Source organism: Odocoileus virginianus, unplaced genomic scaffold, assembly GCF_023699985.2.
Source record: "Odocoileus virginianus isolate 20LAN1187 ecotype Illinois unplaced genomic scaffold, Ovbor_1.2 Unplaced_Contig_14, whole genome shotgun sequence".
NCBI classification, from domain to species: Eukaryota; Metazoa; Chordata; class Mammalia; order Artiodactyla; family Cervidae; genus Odocoileus; species Odocoileus virginianus.
The window spans coordinates 251,709-271,765 of NW_027224331.1; the positions used below are offsets into that span (position 1 = coordinate 251,709).

The 20,057-nt window shown below is 47.3% G+C and overlaps 1 protein-coding gene across 1 annotated transcript in view; it reads left to right on the forward strand.

Annotated features, from left to right (window-relative positions):
• Positions 1–20,057, forward strand: part of PGBD5 (piggyBac transposable element derived 5) — a 96,622-nt gene that overhangs the window by 67,774 nt on the left and 8,791 nt on the right. Inside the window, exons 4-5 of the mRNA XM_070464087.1 lie at positions 11,829–12,009; positions 14,929–15,126. Of these exons, the coding sequence (XP_070320188.1) occupies positions 11,829–12,009; positions 14,929–15,126 (379 nt within the window). The remainder of the gene's footprint in view (positions 1–11,828; positions 12,010–14,928; positions 15,127–20,057) is intronic.

Below are 20,057 nucleotides of genomic sequence, written 5' to 3' on the forward strand. Positions count from 1 at the left end.
ATCAGATTACACCCTGGTACTCTCCCCAAGGAACTATATTCAGAAGGGTACAAAGAGCCTTCTTCAGTCTATTGTTGTTTTACTGATACGGAGTTGATTTGCAAAGTTGTGTTAGTTTCAGGTAAACAGCAGAGTGATTCATTTAAATATATGCATATATTCTTTTTCATATTCTTTTCAGTTATGGTTTATTATAAGATACTGAGTATAGTTCCCTGTGCTGTGCAGTAGGTCCTTGTTGTTTATCTATTTTATATATAGTAGTGTGTATCTGTTAATCCCAAATTCCTAATTTATCCTCCCCACCTTTGGTGACCATAAGTTTATGTCTGTCAGTCTGTTTCTGATTTGTAAATAAGTTCATTTGCATCAAATTTTTAGATTCCATGTGGGAGTGATGCCTGTCTTTTTCTGACTGACTTCACTTAGTATGGTGACCTCTGGCCCATCCGTGTTGCTGCAGATGGCCTTGTTTCATTCTTTTTTATGGCTGGGCAATATTCCATCGTATATGTGTGCCACGTCATCCATTCATCCATCAGTGGGTAGTCAGGTTGCTTCCTTGTCTTGGCTGCTGTAAATAGTGCTGCTGTGAACATTGGGATGTGTGGATCTTTTCGAATTAGAGTTTCTCCTCAATCCATCATTTGGAAAGTCAGAATCACCTATTAGCTGAGCTTTGGGATAAAACAGAAGCAAACTTCTTGGAAGGGTGTGTAGTGCTGCAGGTGCAGCCAGAGAAGACGGGGCAGAGAACAGTCTCGGCAGGTGAGGCCTTCTTGGCTGTGGCCATGGTGAAAGGTAACGTGAGAAAACACTGATAGTGAAAGCTGTCAGTAAAGTGATGTCATAGAGATTTTGCTTGAAAACCAGGCTGATGAGCCAAAGTGGGTGTGAGTCAGCATGTCTAGTAGAACTTTGCATGATGATGAAACGCCCTGTGTCTGTTGCTCCACCCTGGCAGCCCCTGTTTTCATGTAGACTTGAGTGCTTAACTACTGTGACTGAGGAATTGGATTCTTCATCTTTCTTAATTCTTAGTGAATTTAAATTAAAATAGCCATGTGTGTCTAGAGGTTACAGCACGGATAATGAAGCTTTGCCATAAAAAAGATCATTTCTGTGTATGCAACTTGCACATAACAAGAATAGCCTTGCAAGGTACACAGAGTATTATTATTTTTATAAATGAAGAAACCAAGGCTCAGAGTAATTAACTCTCCCCAGATCACACAAGCCAGTAAATGGGCAGAGCCTTTGCCCTTTGCCTCTTGAATCCAGGGCTGTGCCCTCCCCAGTCTCCTGGACAGACTCCATTCCTCTTGTGGTGAGTGAGCACCCTTTAAACTTGATGGTTTCATGTGTGGCCATCCCTCCACAGGTGACAGCCCTACCCATCTCCAGGTTCCCATTCTGTGTGTTTTCCAGCTTTGCTAATGCTGCATTCTTGTACTCTCCTCATTTCTGAGATTGCACCCTCCACCTGCTCTGCATCACTAATGAATAAAAAGTCTAAGCAAAGGGTTACAGTCCCTAACGCTTGACCCCCCCATCCCCAGATATGCCCCCCACCAGCAGTGGAGTAGCCCAGTGCTCTTCAGTTCTGTAGGAGAAGTAGGACCAGTGGTCAAGACCAGCAAAGCCCAGTGACAGCTTAGTGGAATTTTCAGCCGGTGCATCTTCATGACCCTTGAGACCATCAGTGATCACAGCTCTAACCAGTGTTCTTTTGGGAAAAGTAGTGCTGAACTAGGTCCTGTCTCATGAGGTCTTGGGGCATTTCAGAAGTAGGGCTAAGATAGCCAGACATGTGGTGCAGGCATCTCCCAGGGTGTTACCACTGTAATCCATGTTTCTTGAGATTCTTTGTTATGACATGTGTTATAAAAAATACACATGTGTTAATACTGTGTTATAAATAACACATTATTATAAAAATAACATTATTGTAAATAACACATATGTGTTAACGTGTTATAAAAAATACACAGTAGCAGTGATAATATGGGACAAAATGTAATACCATGTATTAATTTTCTTCCCTCTCTTTCTAAATGTGTATATGAAAAAGTTAACAATCATAGGAGCCAGAAAAACTTAATTTTTTAGGAAAAGTGAAAAGCTTGGCAACTGAAAAATACATTTCTCTGTTGTAAAGACATTTGCCAAACAAGCTATAGCTCAGATAGTGAAAGTCTCTACTGCAGATTCCATTTTGCACGATGATGGAAGCTGCCGTGTGCCTCTCCCTGCAGGAGGAGCTGTTCTAGTGTAATGATGCTCTCCGCATATGTGGATGGGGAGCGGGAGCTTTATGGAAAGCCGAAGAGGCAGCAGTTAGACATCTGGATGCGTGCTGTGTCCCGGGCACTGTCTTGTGGGAGCCCCCAGCGCAGTTGTGGGGGATGTGGTGCCCACTGCTGCCTTCCTCGGGGTCTGACAAGACTCTTTAAGGGAGGCCCTCACGTTTGCACACAGTCCGTTGCCTGTCTTCCCCAGTCACAGCAATGGCATGTGGTGGGTATAAGAACCCATGGACGGTTGTGACTTTTTTCATTCATCCCACTCAGAGACACAGGCTCACACCTCAGACCAGCTAAGGGCAAACTCAGCCAGAGCAAACTCAGGCCAGCGAGAGCTGGACCCAGCTGACCCCGTGACACTTGTCAGGCAGGTTGAGTCCTTTTGTGGCTTTTTGACTGCCCAGTGGACAGTTCATTGAAAACCCTGCCCTCGGCGGAGACTTTTGACATCACTATTTTTGTTGCTTATTTAAATAGCAGTCCTGTTTTGAACTCACTTTAAACTCACTGTCCTATAGTAGTGAGTGCTGCAGTTGAGGAGCCTCCGTGGACTCACATTGATGCCGGTTTTCAGGTTCATTGTTCTTCCTCATTTCCTAATGGGAACAGGAAGATGTCTGACCCCGCACCTCCCCGCTCCTCCTGATGGAGCAGCTTAGTACTCCTTGGAAAGAGGCTGGCTGGAGTCTGGGAAATTGCCAGTGTTCGGATTTGCCCGTGTGGACAAACAAAGCCAGGTCATCTGAGATGGGCCTGTGATATCACCATGCATCATGGCTTCTGGAGAAGTGTGTTGTTTCCAGGGGAGGTGGGGGCTGTCGTCACCTCCAGGCGTGATCTTAATGCACAGCATGTTAATAAGCACTGATTGAGGTGGGGACTCTCTCAGAAACAGACTTGAGCTCCACATGGGCCTATGCTTGGGTAGTTCTGATGGGGAGCGGTGCTTCTTCTTCTATGATTATATTTAGTTTGTCTTTTTTGATTAGATTGGATTGTGTGTTTAACATCAAAAACATAAAAATCTCAAAATATCTATAATTCCAACATATAAAAAGAGCCATTTGAGAATATAGTCAGCATATCTACACACACACACAGAAAGATTATACCATAGCACAGTTCCCAGCAGTACTGAACACTCCAAGCCCTCACAGTGTGGGGTGTTTGGGTAGGCAGAGTCTCTGCTGGTTTATGTGCATCCTTATAGGTTGAAATCAATCTGTTTCCAGAGAATAAAGTTGATGTCACCACCATTCTGCTGCTTTTATTAATAATAATGAGGTGGGGGTTGTGCCCTTCATAAGCCATGGTGTTTGGTCCCTTTGGGTCATAGGCACGCATCTGTTGGGTGGAGGCAGAACTTGAAGGTGCCCACAGATCCTGCCCCCAAGTGGAGTGCCTCACCCGGTGCTTCACTCAGACGCTGACCTGGGTGTTGCTGTGGAGGGAATATGATTCTGTGGATATAACTGTGGCCCTAAATCCATTGATTTTAAAAAGGAAATGATCCCAGGTGGACCTGACCTAATGAAGCGAGCCTTTAAAGGAGCAGCCTCTTCCTGGCAAAGAGGTTGGAAGCACAGGAGGGATTCAACTCAAGGCAGAGTCTCCACTGCCGGCTTTGAGGCTGGAAGGGGCCCAGGAGGGGAGGGCACTGACCTCTAGGGACTGAGAGACCCCTCCGCCAGTTCATGCCGGCAGGGAACCGTGCAGACCTCGCTGGCTGTGGTATCCTGAACAGAATCTCACCCATGCCCTGCAGAGCCAGGCTTAAGCGGGTGCTGTGTGAACCACTAGGCTTGTGATGACGCATTACACAGTGAAAAAGCATCAAGTGTATCTAAATTTGAGTGTGTATGTCTGTCCAGAAGCATCAGATAAGTTGTGTGAGGAGAGGGCAGCTGTGTGTGTGTGTGAAAGTAGAAATCATCGGTCAGGCTGGATTTATATGTTATATAGGTAAATAAAAATTTATACAATCTGCATATATATTTATATATAATCTATATATAGTATTATATATATATATATATATATATATATATATATATATATAAGTAATGTGTGGTTAGAAACCGATTTCTGTTCTAGTTCTGCCTTGAGCACCGTGACCACGGAGGGGTCAGCAGTGTCCGCCGGCTGTGCCCGCCCCACTGCCGCCCCTGCTTCCCAGCCAGGCTGTTGCACTTTCTCGACCCCTCCCATCCCGGGCGGTTTCCTTGCCCTCCTCCCCCTGCAGGTCTCCATGAGCACCTCCTCCATGGGAGGCCCCCAAGTGGTGGTGACCTCAGGAGCCTGGCTCAGCTCCGCTCACCCCCACATGCTGACCCTCCCTGGCCTTCTCCGGTTTACACCTTCCTCTTCCTGTGGCTTCTGTTCGGAGGGCCCTCCGCGCCTCAGGCTCAGCACCGTCACAGCTGGACTCAGGCGTCCCGCATCTGTTCCTTGCCTCCCCCCCACCTCCCGGGCCGATGGCTCCGCAGCACTGCAGGACCAGTGCTGAGGGCCATAACATTTTAGGGGCTGACCATGCTTTTGTTTCTCTCAAAATCAGAAGGGGAAAAAAATAAAAACTTGTAAGCTCAAGAAAGTGCTTTAATATATAATATTAATGTATTTATGCCATGGCAGTTGTAAAATATAATTTTAAATCCTTTTTCACAGAGGACAAGGCCCATGGGAGCTAAAAGGCCCATGAAAGCCACAACACAGCCCTGCCCTGCCTTGCTTGTAGGACGGTGCGTTTGCCCTGACGGTGCCGTCTTGCTGTGCCTGTGGCTCGGGAGGCAGGGCGGTACTTTGTGACCTGACCTCAGTGGACATCACGCAGCTCTGAGTACTGGCAAGGGCCCCCTTCCGTCCTGACGGGCGAGTCTGAGTGAGGACATCCTCCTTAACTTCAGTTCCTTGCTGACATGCCTTGGTGCTTGCGATGAGCAAAAGTGGCCAGCCCCTTGGGCTGGCGGGATCTGCGGTTCCCTGGCCAGATGCTCAGTTCCCTTCCCAGCATTGTCCCCACAGGGACTGGGGCCCCTGTGTGCCAACAGCCTCTGCATGCCAACCCTTTCCCACCCCCAACCCCGAGAATGTCCATGCTTCCAAAGAGGGCGGAGAAAGTGTTGGGATGGAAGGGAGAACACTAGTCTGTGCAGCTGAGTCTGGTCTGGAAATCAGAGAGTGACGTTGGCAGGTATCTCACATCTGAGAACCTGGATAACTTGCCTTCCAAAACACTGACTTTATTTCTGGAGACAAGTTTGTAAGGCTCTGGCTCACCCAGTACCTCAGCTGGGAAAGCTGCTGGTGAGAAAGATGTGATTCTTTCCAGGTTATCATTAGTTCCAGGAGAGAAGCAATGTTCCCTTTGCTGTTAGGACTTAAGCAGGGTAAGTTTATTCTGCTGGTGTTGGTTGCCCTGATGGCCACGTTTAGCCCTGCCCACTCCAGGCATCCTCTCGTGAATCAAGGGTTGTGGGTTCATCAGGAGGGGTGACGTCTTATGTCCACTTTATTGGGGCCTCTGAACTTGGCATCGGTGTGGTTCTGAACCATCCTTTGACACTGACATCCACCTCCTGCACGAGAAGCTGAGACCTTCCAAGGAGCCGCTGACTTGGCCTGGAGCATGTCTGAGGCCACCCATTCAGTGTTTGAATAGCTCTGAGTGTCAGTAAGGGCTGGGATTCAAGCAGATCTGTTTTCCACCTGTTTGTTTGTATTCATCTTGGTTCTGCCCTGGAAAGATCGTAATCATCATTCCGCCACAGCTCTGCAGCCAAAGAGCAGCTCTTGGAGTCCTCTGTGCTCGTCCCTGTGGCTCTTTGTTATGGCAGCCCTAGAAAACTAACACGCCAACCACCCCATTCTCTTTACACCTTGGAAAGTGTGGTATCCCAGAGAACCCACCGTGATGTGACCAGGGAAGGTTGAGATGGTCACCACCTTGGTTTCTGATGGGAGTCAGCATATGTTCGCTTAGGCCCGTCACGGTATCTGAGGCCTGCAGTCATCCATCTCCAAGTGTTTAGTGTTTTGCTTGTTTTAATATTCTTGCTGAGTCATATTTCTTACATCCCATACTAGATGCAGTTAATTTTTTTAGCTTGGTTACAGGATTTTGCATTGAATCCTATTAAATGTAGCCTGCCTCAGGCAGAGTGTGCCAGGGACTGCCCCATCTTTCCAGGGAACTTTGGAAACCAGGTGGGTTGTCATCAGGGTTGGGCCTGAGGGATTCCAGAAGTGCACCTTCCATACCCTGCTGAGAATCCTGGGTGTGTGTGGATGGAAGGTTTCCTTTCAGGGGACATGTGGGACAAAACTACTGTCCTGACATAGAATGTTCAAACTACCACACAGTTGCATTCATCTCACACACTAGCAAAGTAATGCTCAAAATTCTCCAAGCCAGGCTTCAATAGTACGTGAACTGTGAACTTCCAGATGTTCAAGCTGGATTTAGAAAAGGCAGAGGAACCAGAGATCAAATTGCCAACATCCGCTGGATCATCGAAAAAGCAAGAGAGTTCCAGAAAAAACATCTATTTCTGCTTTATTGACTATGCCAAAGCCTTTGACTGTGTGTATCACAACAAACTGTGGGAAATTGTTAAAGAGGAGATGGACTCTATGGGAGAAGGCGAGGGTGGGGTGATCTGAGAGAACAGCATCGAAACATGTATATTATCAAGTGTGAAACCGATCGCCAGTCCAGGTTGGATGCACGAGACAAGTGCTTGGGGCTGGGGGATGACCCAGAGGGATGGAGGGAGGTGGGAAGGGGGTTCAGGATGGGGAACACATGTAAATCCATGGCTGATTCGTGTCAATGTGTGGCAAAATCCCCTACAATATTGTAAAGTAATTAGCCTCCAACTAATAAAAATAAATGGAAAAAAAATAAAACAGAGGTAGAAACATAGCTAATATATTTAAAAAAAGAGAGAGAGATGGGAATACCAGATGACCTGACCTGCCTCCTGAGAAATCTATATGCAGGTCAGGAAGCAACAGTTAGAACTGGACATGGAACAACAGACTGGTTCCAAATCAGGAAATGAGTACGTCAAGGCTGTATATTGTCACCCTGTTTTTTTAACCTGTATGCAGAGTACATCATGAGAAATGCTGAGCTGGATGAATCACAAGCTGGAATCAAGATTGCCAGGAGAAACATCAACAGCCTCAGATATGCAGATGACACCACCCTTATGGCAGAAAGTGAAGAACTAACGAGCTTCTTGATGAAAATGAAAGAGCAGAGTGAAAAAGTTGGCTTAAAGCTCAACATTCAGAAAACTAAGATCATGGCATTCGGTCCCATCACTTCATGGCAAGTAGATGGGGAAACAATGGAAGCAGTGTCAGACTTTATTTTTTTGGCTCCAGAATCACTGCAGATGGTATCTGCACCCATGAAATTAAAAGATGGTTGCTCTTTGGAAGAAAAGTTATGACCAACCTAGACAGCATATTAAAAAGCAGAGACATTACTTTGCCAACAATCTTAGTCAAAGCTATGGTTTTTCCAGTAATCATGTATGGATATGAGAGTTGGACTGTAAAGAAAGCTGAGTGCTGAAGAATTGATGCTTTTGAACTGTGGTGTTGGAGAACACTCTTGAGAGTCTCTTGGACTGCAAGGAGATCCAACCAGTCCATCCTAAAGGAAAGCAGTCCTGAATATTCATTGGAAGGACTGTTGCTGAAGCTGAAACTCCAGTACTTTGGCCACTTGATGCAAAGAGCTGACTCATTTGAAAAGACCCTGATGCTGGGAAAGATTGAAGGTGGAAGGAGAAGGGGATGACAGAGGATGAGATGGTTGGATGGCATCACCGACTCAATGGACATGAGTTTGGGTAGGCTCCGGGAGTTGGTGATGGACAGGGAGGCCTGGCATGCTGCGGTCCATGGGGTCGCAAAGAGTCGGACACGACTGAGCGACTGAACTGAGGTGGGTTTGGGGACAGAGTGCCCAGTGTGGTTGTGTCAGGATATCCTGTGAGTCAGAACTGGTGCAGAAACCTCTGGCGGTGGCTGCAGGATTGGGCTTTGCTGAAGGAGAGAAGACAGGTTCTGAGGAAACGTCCTTGCTTAGCCACAGCCACACATGATGTTTGGCAGAGATGACTAGCTTGTTCACCTCAGTGTCTTACTGTCTGCCAGAGAGGTTCCTTCTGGGAATTTAGGTGGGAAAAGCATAAAGACCCCAAAATGAAGTGTTAAGTCCTGCCACGTGAGCCCCGCAGACTGAGGGGGAGCCAAATCCTCCCTGATGATTCCTCAAGGATGTGCTGCTTTTAAAGTCAGACCCACACCCCTGCTCTTCCTCAGCCTCAGGAACATCAGGTGCTGGGTTTTGCAGGAGGTCGTCTGCAGTCACTTGGCCGAGGGCAGCCCCGGGGACCCGCCAGTGCTCCCTGTGTCCCCTCTCGGCTGCTCTCAGTCTGCATGGCCAGGCCTGCGTTCAGTTCTGTGCCTCGGAGGGCAGTCAGCGTGGGGCTCCCTGCCCGTCAGCTGCTGGCTGTGGCCCCTGGGCTGTGTGACAGGCATGTTGAGCACCGTGAGCACCCAGAAAGGTGGACAGTAGTTAATACCCATGTGGTGATTCTTCACGGTTCAGTCAACTGTAGGCCACTCACTTCTTAACTCCCTTCCCACTTTCTGCATCTGTGTCTTAGATGGTGTCTTCAGAAGATGATCATGGGACATGGTTTAAAATTATTGTGTAGTAATGCCAGCAGTAATTATTGTGTAGTAATTTGCAGCCAAAGATGGAAAAGCTCTATACAGTCAGCAAAAACAAGACTGGGAGCTGACTGTGGCTCAGATCATGAACTCCTTATTGCCAAGTTCAGACTTAAATTGAGGAAAGTAGGGAAAACCACTAGACCGTTCAGGTATGACCTAAATCAAATCCCTTAGGACTATACAGTGGAAGTGAGAAATAGATTTAAGGGACTAGATCTGATAGACAGAGTGCCTGATGAACTATGGATGGAGGTTTGTGACATTGTGCAGGAGACAGGGAGCAAGACCATCCCCAAGAAAAAGAAATGCAAAAAAGCAAAATGGCTGTCTGAGGAGGGCTTACAAATAGCTGTGAAAAGAAGAGAAGCAAAAAGCAAAGGAGAAAAGGAAAGATATATCCATTTGAATGCAGAGTTCCAAAGAATAGCAAGGAGAGATAAGAAAGCCTTCCTCAGCGATCAGTGCAAAGAAATAGAGAACAGTAGATTGGGAAAGACTAGAGATCTCTTCAAGAAAATTAGAGATACTAAGGGAACATTTCATGCAAAGATGGGCTCAATAAAGAACAGAAATGGTATGGACCTAACAGAAGCAGAAGATATTAAGAATAAGTGGCAAGAATACACAGAAGAACTGTACAAAAAAGATCTTCACGACCCAGATAATCACGAAGGTGTGATCACTCACACTCACCTAGAGCCGGACATCCTGGAATGTGAAGTCAAGTGGGCCTTAGGAAGCATCAGCCTATGAACAAAGCTAGTGGAGATGATGGAATTCCAGTTGAGCTATTTCAAATCCTAAAAGATGATGCTGTGAAAGTGCTGCACTCAATATGTCAGCAAATTTGGAAAACTCAGCAGTGGCCACAGGACTGGAAAAGGTCAGTTTTCATTTCAATCCCAAAGAAAGGCAATGCCAAAGAATGCTCAAACTACTGCACAATTGCACTCATCTCACACACTAGTAAAGTAATGCTCAAAATTCTCCAAGCCAGGCTTTAGCAATATGTGAACCGTGAACTTCCAGATATTCAAGCTGATTTTAGAAAAGGCAGAGGAACCAGAGATTAAATTGCCAACATCCGCTGGATCATCGAAAAAGCAAGAGAGTTCCAAAAAAACCATCTATTTCTGCTTTATTGACTATGCCAAAGCCTTTGACTGTGTGGATCACAACAAACTGTGGAAAATTCTGAAAGAGATGGGAATACCAGACCACCTGACCTGCCTCCTGAGAAATCTGTATGCAGGTCAAGAAGCAACATTTAGAACCAGACATGGAACAATGGACTGGTTCCAAATTGGGAAAGGAGTATGTCAAGGCTGTATATTGTCACCCTGCTTAACTTATATGCAGAGTACATCATGAGAAATGCTGGGCTGGAGGAAGCACAAGCTGGAATCAAGATTGCTGGGAGAAATATCAATAACCTCAGATATGCAGATGACAGCACCCTTTTGGCAGAAAGTGAAGAACTAAAGTGCCTCTTGATGAAAGTGAAGGAGGAGAGTGAGAAAGTTGGCTTAAAGCTCAACATTCAGAAAACTAAGATCATGGCATCCAGTCTCATCACTTCCTGGCAAATAGATGGGGAGACAGTGGAAGCAGTGTCAGACTTTATTTTTCTGGGCTCCAAAATCACTGCAGATGGTGATTGCACCCATGAAATTAAAAGACGCTTACTCCTTGGAAGGAAAGTTGTGATCAACCTAGACAACATATTAAAAAGCAGATACATTACTTTGCTGATAAAGGTCCGTCTAGTCAAGGCTATGGTTTTTCCAGTGGTCATGTATGGATGTGAGAGTTGGACTATAAAGAAAGCTGAGTGCTGAAAAATTGATGCTTTTGAACTGTGGTGTTGGAGAAGACTCTTGAGAGTCCCTTGGACCAAGGAGATCCAACCAGTCCATCCTAAAGGAGATCAGTCCTGGGTGTTCATTGGAAGGACTGATGTTGAAGCTGAAACTCCAATACTTTGGCCACCTGATGCAAAGAGCTAACTCATTTGAAAAGACCCTGATGCTGGGAAAGATTGAGAGCAGGAGGAGAAGGGGACGACAGAGGATGAGATGGTTGGATGGCATCACCGACTCAATGGACATGGGTTTGGGTAAACTCCGGGAGTTGGTGATGGACAGGGAGGTCTGGCATGCTGCGATTCATGGGGTCGCAAAGAGTCAGACACGACTGAGCAACTGAACTGAACTGAATTCTAGCACATCCTCTTTGCTGGTCCTGGGATGTCACATGGGTTTTAAATCCCATCTCTCCCTCTGCAGTATGAAGTGAATGCTGCCCCTTCTGCCCCCCTGGTGGTTACTGTAATTGTGGACATGCTTTGTAAGTGAGAAAGCTGTATGCAAACAGAAAGTGCACAGATCCATTCTTACAGTGGAAGTAGCCTTTATTTCTGTTTACCGTGAACATGACTTCTGTGCTTCAGAACAGGCGGATGTGTTTGCCTTTGATCTCAGCTGCCAGATGGCATTACTTGTAACTATTTGACCTTTTCCCTTCTCTACTCTGGCAGGTCCGAGCTGCAGTCTTGGGCTGAGGCACTGGGCTTCAGTGCCGCCAGGAAGTGACCGGTCTCTGTGGAGCACAGAGATGACAGGGCCAGTGGGGGCTGTGGAACCGGTGGCCTGAAAGAGGGTGACTGTCCCACATGCCTGGCCTGGTGGCAAAAGCCTGTGCTTCCTGAATGATCGGACCCCAGCCTGGCCCTGCTGTGAGCTCATTGACCCCTGTGTGTTTCTGATGCAGATTTATGTGCACTTGAAGGAAGGCGGTGGCCCCGATGGGCTGGATGCACTGAAGAACAAGCCCCAGCTCCACAGCATGGTGGCCAGGAGCCTGTGCCGGAACGCGGCCGGGAAGAACTACATCATCTTCACCGGGCCCAGCATCACCAGCCTGACCCTGTTTGAAGAGTTTGAAAAGCAAGGTTTGTCAAGTGGGGACTGGCTTGAATGAGGCCCCTCCCCCTGGAGAAGTGCGGAGGTGGGGCTGGGGGTACGGGTGTGTTGCTGACAGCACGGCCTCCAGAATACCTGATGAGGAGGCCTGAGCCTGAGGGCCTGGGGCCTGCCCGCCCTGCTGGGCCCCAGAGATGGGGCCGGAGACCTGTCTCAAGCTTGTGGTCTTGGGGACAGGTCAGTACAGGCTTTCTGGTGTCCTTTGTGATGAGGCCAGGCCATCCAAGGAGTTTTGCTAGCGTTTTATGGGCTGCTATAGCAAAGTGCTACAGAGTGGGTGTCTCATGGACAACAAGGATTTATTGCTCACGATCACAGAGGCTGGACGTCCAGAATGGGGTGCCAGCATAGCCAGATGAGGCTGCAGACTTCTCCCTGTGTCCTCACGTGGGGAAAGGAGTGAGGGAGATCTGTGGGGCCTCCTTTACAAGGGCACCAATTCCATCCATGAGGGCTCCACCCTCCTGACCTAACCACCTCCTGAAGGCCCACTTCCAGATACCATCTCTTCACCTCAGGCATTAGGTTTTCGATGTAGGAATTGGGAGTGGGGCACAAATATTAAATCCACAGCATCAAGGCACAGCTTCTCCTAAGGCTCTTAGGGAGTCTGAACTCCCCATTCTGCGAGCTGTAATGTCACCCCTTCCAGTTAGAGAATTGTGTGGATTAATGCAGGCAGCTGCACAGTGGGCCTCAGAAAGGTGTTAGCTCCCCTCAGTGCTAAGATGCCTGGTTCATTTGTTGAAAAGATTGAGCAAGCCTTCCATGGCTCTGGAAGAATTGGGGCTATAGAAGCAGACCCTGGCTGAGTCAGGGAGCCCCGTAGCAGGCTGCCTCTGTCTTCACTTGGTCCTGCATTTGGGATTTATATTCCGTCCACTCAGCAGAAACCTAGAACGCCCCCCACTCAGCTCCTCCAGACACTGAAATTGCAGACCTGTTGCTTAGCAACAGATCTGATGTCTGACCTTAAAACCAAACCCTCTCAAGTAATGGGGAGCCCACAGCTACCGACCTGTGGCCTCAGCAACTGTGATGAAGCAGCCCCTGGGCCCTTTGCTTCTGCCAGCCTGCGCTGTACCTCACTACTCTGGTTCCAGCAGGGCTCAGGGTTTAATTGTTGAGAGACCATGTGAAGCAGGGCCGTGGAAGTCAGGTTGGAGAAAACTGGCCCTAATGCTCATGAACCCAGCGCCATGGGTCCCCATGTGAGCATGCTGAGCACCAGGGCTGCACGTCCACTGGCCTGCTCGGCTCCCAGTGAGGGTGTCACGGGCATGGCGTGAAACCCTCAGGGTCCCCAGAACAGCCCTAACAGTTTGCGTGGGCCCTGCAGGCCCGATGCTGCCTCATACCACCTCGTCACCTGGACCGAGGGTCACGTGGTGTTGTTAGGACGCTCTCATAGCGTGGGCCTGGTGGGTACAGAGTGAGGACACCAAAGGCTTCCCTGAGAGCTGGGCCACTGGGAAGAAGAGGGCCCTCCCCGCTCAGGGAACTAGAGGATGGAGGAGAATCTTTTAGAGGAAAAAAATAATTAGACATGGAATTTGAGTTTTTCCAAGAGCAGAGATTTTGTTACCTGTTAGAAGCATCTGAGGCTGTGGGCCCTCCCTTATCACCTCCCGGGCTTCCCCTGCAACGCCTGACGTCCGGGGAGGTAGTCTCCACGTTGCCCATGGATGGCTGCGCCCACCCTCAGGGACTCTGCATTCTCTGGTCTGGTGACCCCAGGAAATTCTGATGGGCAGCCGGGGTTGAAGTTATAGCCAAGAACCTGGCTGTGCCTGCTGGGCGCATGGAGACTGCTTTGTAACAATACTCACATGAGAATCGCTATTTTCATAAATAAACTTGTGCAGTGCTAGATTCTCTTCTTCTCCTGTTAGAAAAGTGCAGCTGCTCTTTGGGTGGTTGTGTTCATCAAGCCCAGTGGGCGATTTTAAATGTTATCCTCATTCATCTAAATTCTTTTCTTGTTTTGAAGACAGATTCTTGTTTGTAAATCTTGGAGTCTGGGTATTTGGATCCATAGTGGTGGGAGCCATGGGGAGCCCTCTTCTGTTGGACAGTGAGACTGGGTGTGTCCCCCAAGGGTCTGACCGAGGCAGTGGAAGGACAGGAGATCATCAGAGTCCTTCCACCATGGAAGGTGACCAGGAATTCATGCCCATCACATCAGGGAGACCGTTCCCCAGTCTCCAGTCAGAATGCCCCTTCATGTCTCCTTTGGGCATGGGGAGAAGTAGGCTTCCCCGTGGCTCCCCAGGGGGACCCATGAGCAGTGAGGACTGGGACAGACCTCGAGTCCTGGAAGAATTTGGAGAAGCCTCCATGTTTCAGTTGGTCTCTGCTTGCAGGGCTCCTGCTGCAGGCAGCATTCTAGGCTTCAGAGGCCCTGCTCAAGCTCTTCCACCAGAAACTCCGCCACTCACTGCCCCCACAAAGCACGTGTCATGGATGACTTTCCCTCTGCCCTTCACTTGGCTGCACATAGGCAGAGCTTCCCGAAGTGCCCTGCAGATGGCGAGTGTTGGTGAGAGGGGTAGGGTACATAGCTGATATGGGCTTAATGATGCCCGTCTCTGCCCGCCCAACCAAGAGCCTGAAGTTCCTGTGCGTCACGTGAGCTCAGAAGTTCTGGAAGCAGATGGGAGGATGGGTCCACAAGTTCAGCCCTGTACTGGCAGGTCGCAAGCCCTCTGGCCGTGAGCACTGCTGCCTTACTGCCGATGCTCTGCCTGCGTTAGGTCTTCTGTGTGATCTTAGATACATACAGAAGTGTGGGGGAGGCAGCACATCTGGGATGAAAGCTCCCAAACTTCCCATCGCCCCTGGGGAAGCGGGGGAGCTGCCCTGAGGCTGTGCGGTCCCTGTCCCCACAGGGATCTACTGCTGTGGCCTGCTCAGCTCCAGGAAGAGTGACTGCACCGGCCTGCCACCGTCCATGCTAAGCAGCCCAGCCACACCACCTGCCCGGGGCCAGCACAGCATCCGGGTGAAGGGGAGCATGTCCCTGATCTGCTGGTACAACAAGGGCCACTTCCGCTTCCTGACCAACGCCTACTCGCCCGTGCAGCAAGGTGGGCACGCTGGGGGCCCGGGTGGGGCTCCGGGGGCTGGACCTGACCCCTGGCCCTCCTGCACCCACAGGCTGTCAGCACTCCAGGACTTGTTACATCAGGAAAAGCTGTGAGGCTGGCCTTTGCAGGTGACCTGAGCAGTTCCACCCATGGGTCCCTAGGTCATACATAGTGTGATAATTGGCTCTGTTGAACAGCATTTACATAATTGCTTCATCATGTAGGATTCTGTGAAAAATCTAGTCTCATAGGAGGAGGAAAAAGTCAACCTTTCTTATCTTTTCAATGTTTGTATTTAAGGGAACCCACAGCTCAAACATTATTAAATAGCAGAAAAGGAAATTGCAATGACAAAGGGACCCCTTACAAAAGTATTTACAGCTTCCCTGGTGGTGCAGAGACTCCACCTGCATTGCAGGAGACCTGGGTTCAGAAAATCCCCTGGAGAAGGGAGCAGCTACGCACTCCAGTATTCTGACCTGGAGAATTCCATGCTCAGAGGAGCAGACCGCGAGGTTGCAAAGCATCAGACACGCTGAGTGCCTTCCACTTCCAGTGTCCTCGAAAAGTCGCTTGGGTTCCTTTGCATGAAGACATCTTTGTCTTTACTCTTGGGCTTCCCAGGTGGGGCTAGTGGTGAAGAACCCACCTGCCAATGCAGGCTGAGACGCCTGAACCTGAGGTGTTAAGAGATGCCAGTTGGATCTGGGTCAGAAAGATCCCCTGGAGAAGGGAATGGCAACCCACTCCAGTATTCTTGCCTGGAGAATCCCATGGACGGAGGAGCCTGGTGGGCTACAGTCCATAGGGTTGCACAGAGTTGGACACAACTGAGGCGACTTAACACGGCAGTCTTTACTATTAAAGGAACACTGCCAAGGAACTCAGGGGTGTGCGTGTAGTGTGTGCATTGCTGCATGTATGCATGTGTGTGGTATGTGTGTATATGTCGTGTGTGTGGTATTTAGCGTCTCTTGTTCATTTATCCCCATCCCTCACCTCCACACACACCTCGTGTAACATTTCAGTGCAGGTTACAATCAAGGCACATGGGTGTTGTTACCCCACTCAGTGGTGTGGGGGTGGGGGTGGCGAAAGCTGCCCCCATCAGGTGCTGTATCAAGGGCACATAGAGAGAGGTTTGGAATTGCCCTTGTCAGCTGAAGGCCGGATTGCACTGGACTTCTGCTCTTTTGGCTTGGGCCTCGGGAGAGGACCAGAGGATCTCTTGGAAGGTATCTCCTGGAAGTACCTTGGAAGGTGTGGGTCTGGGGTGTTGGAGTTGCTTCCCACCAAATTATTTTAAGTGATGGCCTCTGAGAAGATGTCCCAAAGCAGGAGATTGCCCATGTCTGAACTGGTGCAGTGAGGTGGCTGAGAAAAGACTGCCTCTGGGAACATTAGGGAAAAGCCTGCAATAGGGTCGAAAACCCCAGTCTCAAGGACCAAGGCCCTTTAATCAGACACCAAGGGAAGGAGGTGGGAGGCTGGTAAGGGGCAAAGACAGTAAAATTGGGAGGGTTGGTTTTTAAATGAGCTGAAACTAGTATTCGTGTTCAATTCAGTGATGCTTTCCTTTTTTTTTTTTTCATTTATTTTGATTAGTTGGAGGCTAATTACTTTACAATATTGTAGTGGTTTTTGCCATACATTGACATGAATCAGCCATGTATTTACATGTGTTCCCCTTCCCGATCCCCCCTCCCGCCTTCCTCCCCATCCCATCCCTCTGGGTCTTCCCAGTGCACCAGCCCTGAGCACTTGTCTCATGCATCCAACCTGGGCTGATGATCTGTTTCACCCTTGATAGTATACTTGTTTCAATGCTGTTCTCTCTGAACATCCCACCCTCGCCTTCTCCCACAGAGTCTAAAAGTCTGTTCTGTACATCTGTGTCTCTTTTTCTATTTTTCATATAGGGTTAGCATTACCACCTTTTTAAATTCCATATATATGCATTAGTACACTGTATTGGTGTTTATCTTTCTGGCTTACTTCACTCTGTATAATGGGCTCCGGTTTCATCCATCTCATTAGAACTGATTCAAATGAATTCTTTTCAATGGCTGAGTAATATTCCATTGTGTATATGTACCACAGCTTCCTTATCCATTCATACTTTCCTTTTCTAAAGTGTGCACTCTGTTATTAATCATGAAGTGTCAAATCCTAGAAACTCCTAAAAGCCTCGAGGGGTGTGTCCGCAACCTGGCCCACCTCCAAGCCCCTGAGCCCTCCCTGCCCCGTCAGGGCCTGCGGACACTGTGAGCCCATCTGGGAGAGGCCGAGGGGCTCTGGTGTCGGCATGCTCCCCACTTGGAGTGCTTTTCCTGGTTCCATCCAAGGGCCTTGCTGCTTAATGGAGATAGTTCTGGTGTGATTGTCCTTCTGCCGTGCTTCAAAAACATGATTTTTTAAAACTACCTAATATTTCATCCTTAGATTGTGTCATAATTCTTTATCTTGCTTTAATTTAATTTAATTAATTTAATTTAATTTAATTCTTTAATTGCTTTATCTTGTCAAAATTCTTTATCATTTTTTTCACAATATGAAGAGTGACATAGTGAAGATTTTCATAGATAAATCTTCAGGTACATCTTTGGTCGCTTCCTCAGGATAAATCTAAAAGGTAAACGGTTGCACCGAAGGGTCTGAGTGGTTTTAAGACTCTGATGCTGTGCTGCCAAGAGGCTGTACTTATTATCACTGCAGTGGGTTACAAGAGGCTGGGATTTCTCCTGCTATACCAACACTGTATTTGTTTTCTATTCTAAATTTGTCAGTAAGATGGCTGAAAATGCTATAAAACTTTAACTATAAATTGCCATGACTGTTGGTGAGGTTGAACATCTCTTCATGTGTTTATTAGCTGATTTTCGATGATTTTGTCATGTTCTTTTAAATTTTTCACTTGAAGTACTTGTCTTAGGAACTTAACATTTTATGAAAGATTTTATGCCTGTAGCGGGTATTTTTATGCATTTGTTTTCCTTTTGCTTTTATTTATAGTCAGTATTTTTAACATACAAAGGGTTTTCATTTCCACATAGGCACAGCTGTTGAGGGGCTTCCTAGGTGGCACTAGTGGTAAAGAACTTGCTTACCAATATGGGAGACATAAGAGACTGGAGTTCAATCTCTGAGTTGGGAAGACCCGTGGAGGAGGGCGTGGCAAGCCACTCCAATTTTTGCCAGGAAAATCCCATGGACAGAGGAGCCTGGCGGGCTACAGTCCATAAGGTCACACAGAATATCAGACTTAGCAGGCATGCACTGCTGTTATCACGTTATTTGTTCTCATGCTTTAAAAAACCCCTGCTCTGTCCCAAGGCCAGGTAAGTAAATAGTTCACCTGGTTGTTTTATAATGTGGTTTTGTGCTCTTTGCACTTGGAATTTATTTTGGTACGTGGCATCAGTCAGGGTACTACTGTTTTTTTTATAAGTGGCAAAGATTGGTTGACCAAGCAGCCCCACCTCTGTTCCCGAACCATTGATCAAATAATTATTTTTCCCCTACTTATTTTAAATATCACCCAGATGACAGAGTCTCCTATGTTCTAAAGACTGCTTGCCAGCTTTATACTGTCTTCTATTATGAACATATATGTTCTTCTAGAAGGTGAGCAGAATTTCCAATTTCAGAAAACATGTAACTACTTATGAACATTTTGTTGTTGTTTAGTCACTCAGTCGAGTTTGAATCTTTGTGACCCCATGGACTGCAGCATGATATCTGTCCTTCACCATCTCCCTGAGTTTGCTCAAACTCAAGTCCATTGAGTCAGCGATGACATCCAACCATCTCATCCTCTGTTGTCGCCTTCTCCTGCCTTCAATCTTTCCCAGCATCAGGGTCTTTTCTAATGAGTCAGCTCTTTGTATCAGGTGGCCAAAGTATTGGAGTTTCAGCTTCAGCATCAGTCCTTCCAATGAATATTCAGGGTTGATTTCCTTTAGGACTGACTGATTGGATCTCCATGCAGTTCAAGGGCCTCTCAAGAGTCTTCTCCAACACCATGGTTCAAAAGCACCAATTCTTCAGTGCTCAGCCTTAATTGTAGTCCAGCTCTCATATCCATGCATGACTACTGGAAAAACCATAACTTTTTGACCTTTGTCAGCAAAGTGATGTCTCTGCTTTTTAATACGCTGTCTAGGTTTGTCATAGCTTTTCATTTCCAAGGAGCAAGCGTCCTTTAATTTCATGGCTGCAGTCATCACCTGCAGTGATTTTTTTTTTTTTTTTTTTAATTTTTATTAGTTGGAGGCTAATTACTTTACATCATTACAGTAGTTTTTGTTATACATTGATATGAATTAGCCCTGGATTTACCTGTATTCCCCATGGAAATACAAAAAACCTCGAATAGCCAAAGTAATCCTGAGAAAGAAGAATGGAACTGGAGGAATCAATCTGCCTGACTTCAGACTCTACTACAAAGCCACAGTCATCAAGACAGTATGGTACTGGCACAAAGACAGAAATATAGATCAATGGAACAGAATAGAAAGCCCAGAGATAAGTCCACGAACCTATGGTCACCTTATCTTCGACAAAGGAGGCAAGGATATACAATGGAAAAAAGATAACCTCTTTAACAAGTGGTGCTGGGAAAACTGGTCAACCACCTGTAAAAGAATGAAACTAGAACACTTTCTAACACCATACACAAAAATAAACTCAAAATGGATTAAAGATCTAAATGTAAGACCAGAAACTATAAGACTCCTAGAGGAGAACATAGGCAAAACACCTGCAGTGATTTTGAAGCCCTGAAAGATAAACTCTGTCATTGTTCCCACTGTTTCCCCATCTATTTGTGATGAAGTGATGGGACCAGATGCCATGATTTTCTTTTTTTTGAATGTTGAGTTTTAAGCCAGCTTTTTCACTCTCCTCTTTCACCTTCATCAAGAGGCTCTTTA